The 2,516-nt window shown below is 29.9% G+C and overlaps 1 protein-coding gene across 1 annotated transcript in view; it reads right to left on the reverse strand.

Moving 5' to 3' along the window:
- Window positions 1-2,371, reverse strand: part of LOC108577680 (H/ACA ribonucleoprotein complex subunit 4) — a 3,476-nt gene extending 1,105 nt beyond the window's left edge. Inside the window, exons 1-7 of the mRNA XM_017940869.1 lie at window positions 2,298-2,371; window positions 1,822-1,946; window positions 1,402-1,734; window positions 920-1,330; window positions 718-838; window positions 302-540; window positions 3-236 (exon numbers count right to left, since the gene is read on the reverse strand). Coding sequence (XP_017796358.1) covers window positions 3-236; window positions 302-540; window positions 718-838; window positions 920-1,330; window positions 1,402-1,734; window positions 1,822-1,946; window positions 2,298-2,310 — 1,476 coding nt within the window. The 5' untranslated portion in view covers window positions 2,311-2,371. The remainder of the gene's footprint in view (window positions 1-2; window positions 237-301; window positions 541-717; window positions 839-919; window positions 1,331-1,401; window positions 1,735-1,821; window positions 1,947-2,297) is intronic.
- Window positions 2,372-2,516: the final 145 nt, after the last annotated feature.

Here is a 2,516-nt window from a genome sequence, read left to right on the forward strand (position 1 = left end):
ACCTCTGTTGCACTTTCTATTAACATCGATTCATCAGCTTCAGATTCTGTCTTCTCCTTCTTCTTCTTCTTTTTCTTTTTCTTTTCCTTTTTATCTTTCTTTTTTTCCTTTGGTGATGTTGTTTCCGGATCTTCAGCTGGTTCTTCTTTTATTGAAACATCTACTGCAGATTGTGCAACTGTTTCTTCCCATTTGCGTTTCTTAGCCACAGTATCAGTAACTCCATTTTCTTCAGTCTATTTAGCAAACAAATAAAAACATATTTGTATAAAGAAATATACATAGAAAACATAATAATTACCTTAATTGCAGGCGTAGAGTAGTCCGTATAATTTGCCAACCAGTCAGCAGGTGTGTTTTCATTTGGTTTTCCATATTTATCTAACTTTCCTTCAATTATCATACGTTTTTTTATGGAAGCTTTTGGTCCCAAACCCCATTTTCTTGGATATGCATCCCTTTCCATTATTACTCTTTTAATTTTCGCAGCTACACCATGATCACAAGCAGTCATTGTAGGAGATGTCATTAATGCTATAGCTGTAACAACAAAAAAAATAAATAAATAAATATTGTTCACATAAATAAAAATCATAAAGAGTAAAAATCATAATCAAATATTGTATATTAATTTTGTTATATTTTTTAAATGAGCACTTAAATCAGTATTACAAATAAATATAAGGTATTTCTACATTACTTTAATCAATTACTTACCAAGTGCTATAGCTTCACCTTTAGTAGTAACTATTACAATTTCTTGATTTAATTCTATACCATCATCATACATTATTATACCTGGCAACATAATTTTAGCGCCATAACAAATGGCATTCACCTATTAATATAGTTATATATTAGAAGAAAACGTTTATCCATATAAAAATATTATCTTCCCACATAGGTAATGAATACATACTGCACTATCCTTTACAATAATTCTTTTGTGATTTACAAGAAGGGCTTCTAGTGGTTTAATTACTCTTCTTAAGTAAGATTCATCTCCATGGTTTTCATATAACCATTGAGCATCAAGTATATCATGCATTGTAACCATTCCATCTTTTTCAGATTGAACACCTGAGCGATTTCTACGTAATTCTTGCATTTGACAACCAGTGCCTAAGAAGAGGCCAAGATGAACACAAATAGTTCTAATGTATGAACCAGCCTCACAACTAATTCTGAACACTCCCATATTGCGTTCTTCATCGTAATCAAGGAACCAACTGTCATACACTGTTCTAACACGAAGTTGACGCTTCACTGCAGATATAAGTGGAGGTCGTTGAAAGAGTGCACCACGCAATTTCTCCAATGCCTGACTTACCTGCATCATGTTGAGATTGTAATAATGTATTATGTATTATCTAACATATATAAAGTTAAACTTATATTTACCTTTTGAAGACTCTCAGCAGCAGAATGTAATTTAAAAACTGCAACATATTCCTTCCCAGCAGACTGTTGTGATTTAGCTAATCTAGTTGCACGATCAATACATACTATTAAACAACCAGATACTTTAGGATCTAAAGTACCAGAATGACCAGTCTTTTCCACTTTTAAAATTCTTTTTATCCATGCCACAACTTCATGTGATGATGGATTACATGGTTTATCAAGATTAATACACCCAGATTTTATATACTCTGATAAAGTACGATGTAGTGGCGTGGAACCACTAGTTAAAGGAGTAAAATGTTTAGTGCGAGTAAACATTTTATCAAAATTCTGGAACAATATAATTCAGTATAATTCAAATTTAAAACTGTTTTTTGAATCACAAAGCAACTTGTTATTAATTTTAATTCTACACACCTTAAATAAAAGGGGCCAATCTTTGTATTCAAGTTTTATAAGTTCATCTGAAGGTTCAATTTGACATTTCATTGTCGCTTGAATTTCTCCCAGCGACTTTTTTTTACTTTTTTTCTTACTCTTATCTAAACAAAAATAAAAATTAACCTATAAAATCATGTTGCTTATATTCATCGGTAAAATGTCGAGATATCCAACTACATTATGTATATATGTAGAAAATTAATTTTAACGTAAAATAAATATGTAGAACACCTGCATCATATTGTATTTAAAGCGATATCTGTATTGAAACTTTTATTGAAAGTAAAAACACGTGTTTACCGCAAAACTTTTAACTTATATTTATAACAGAAGGTAAATATTTTTATTTACTTTTATATGTAAAATAAGAATACTGAATTCAATTAACAAATATAATTTCGTAAATATTGTATAAAATAGTATAACATAGTAATAAAATAAATAACAATTACCGTTTTCTGCCATTTTTAGACAAGAAGAAACAACACGTGCAGCTCAACGAACTAAAGCGACACCAAATACGCGGGAGTAACTACGTTCAGCAATATAATTTCATGGACAAAATATGAAATAGATATGCTTCAATAAATAGTAGTTAAATCACATGAAGAAAATTTTGAAATTTTGTGTAGCATTAAACTTATGTTAGATAAGTAAGAGAGTAGATATTA

This window comes from Habropoda laboriosa, unplaced genomic scaffold (assembly GCF_001263275.1).
Source record: "Habropoda laboriosa isolate 0110345459 unplaced genomic scaffold, ASM126327v1 scaffold786, whole genome shotgun sequence".
Lineage (NCBI taxonomy): Eukaryota > Metazoa > Arthropoda > Insecta > Hymenoptera > Apidae > Habropoda > Habropoda laboriosa.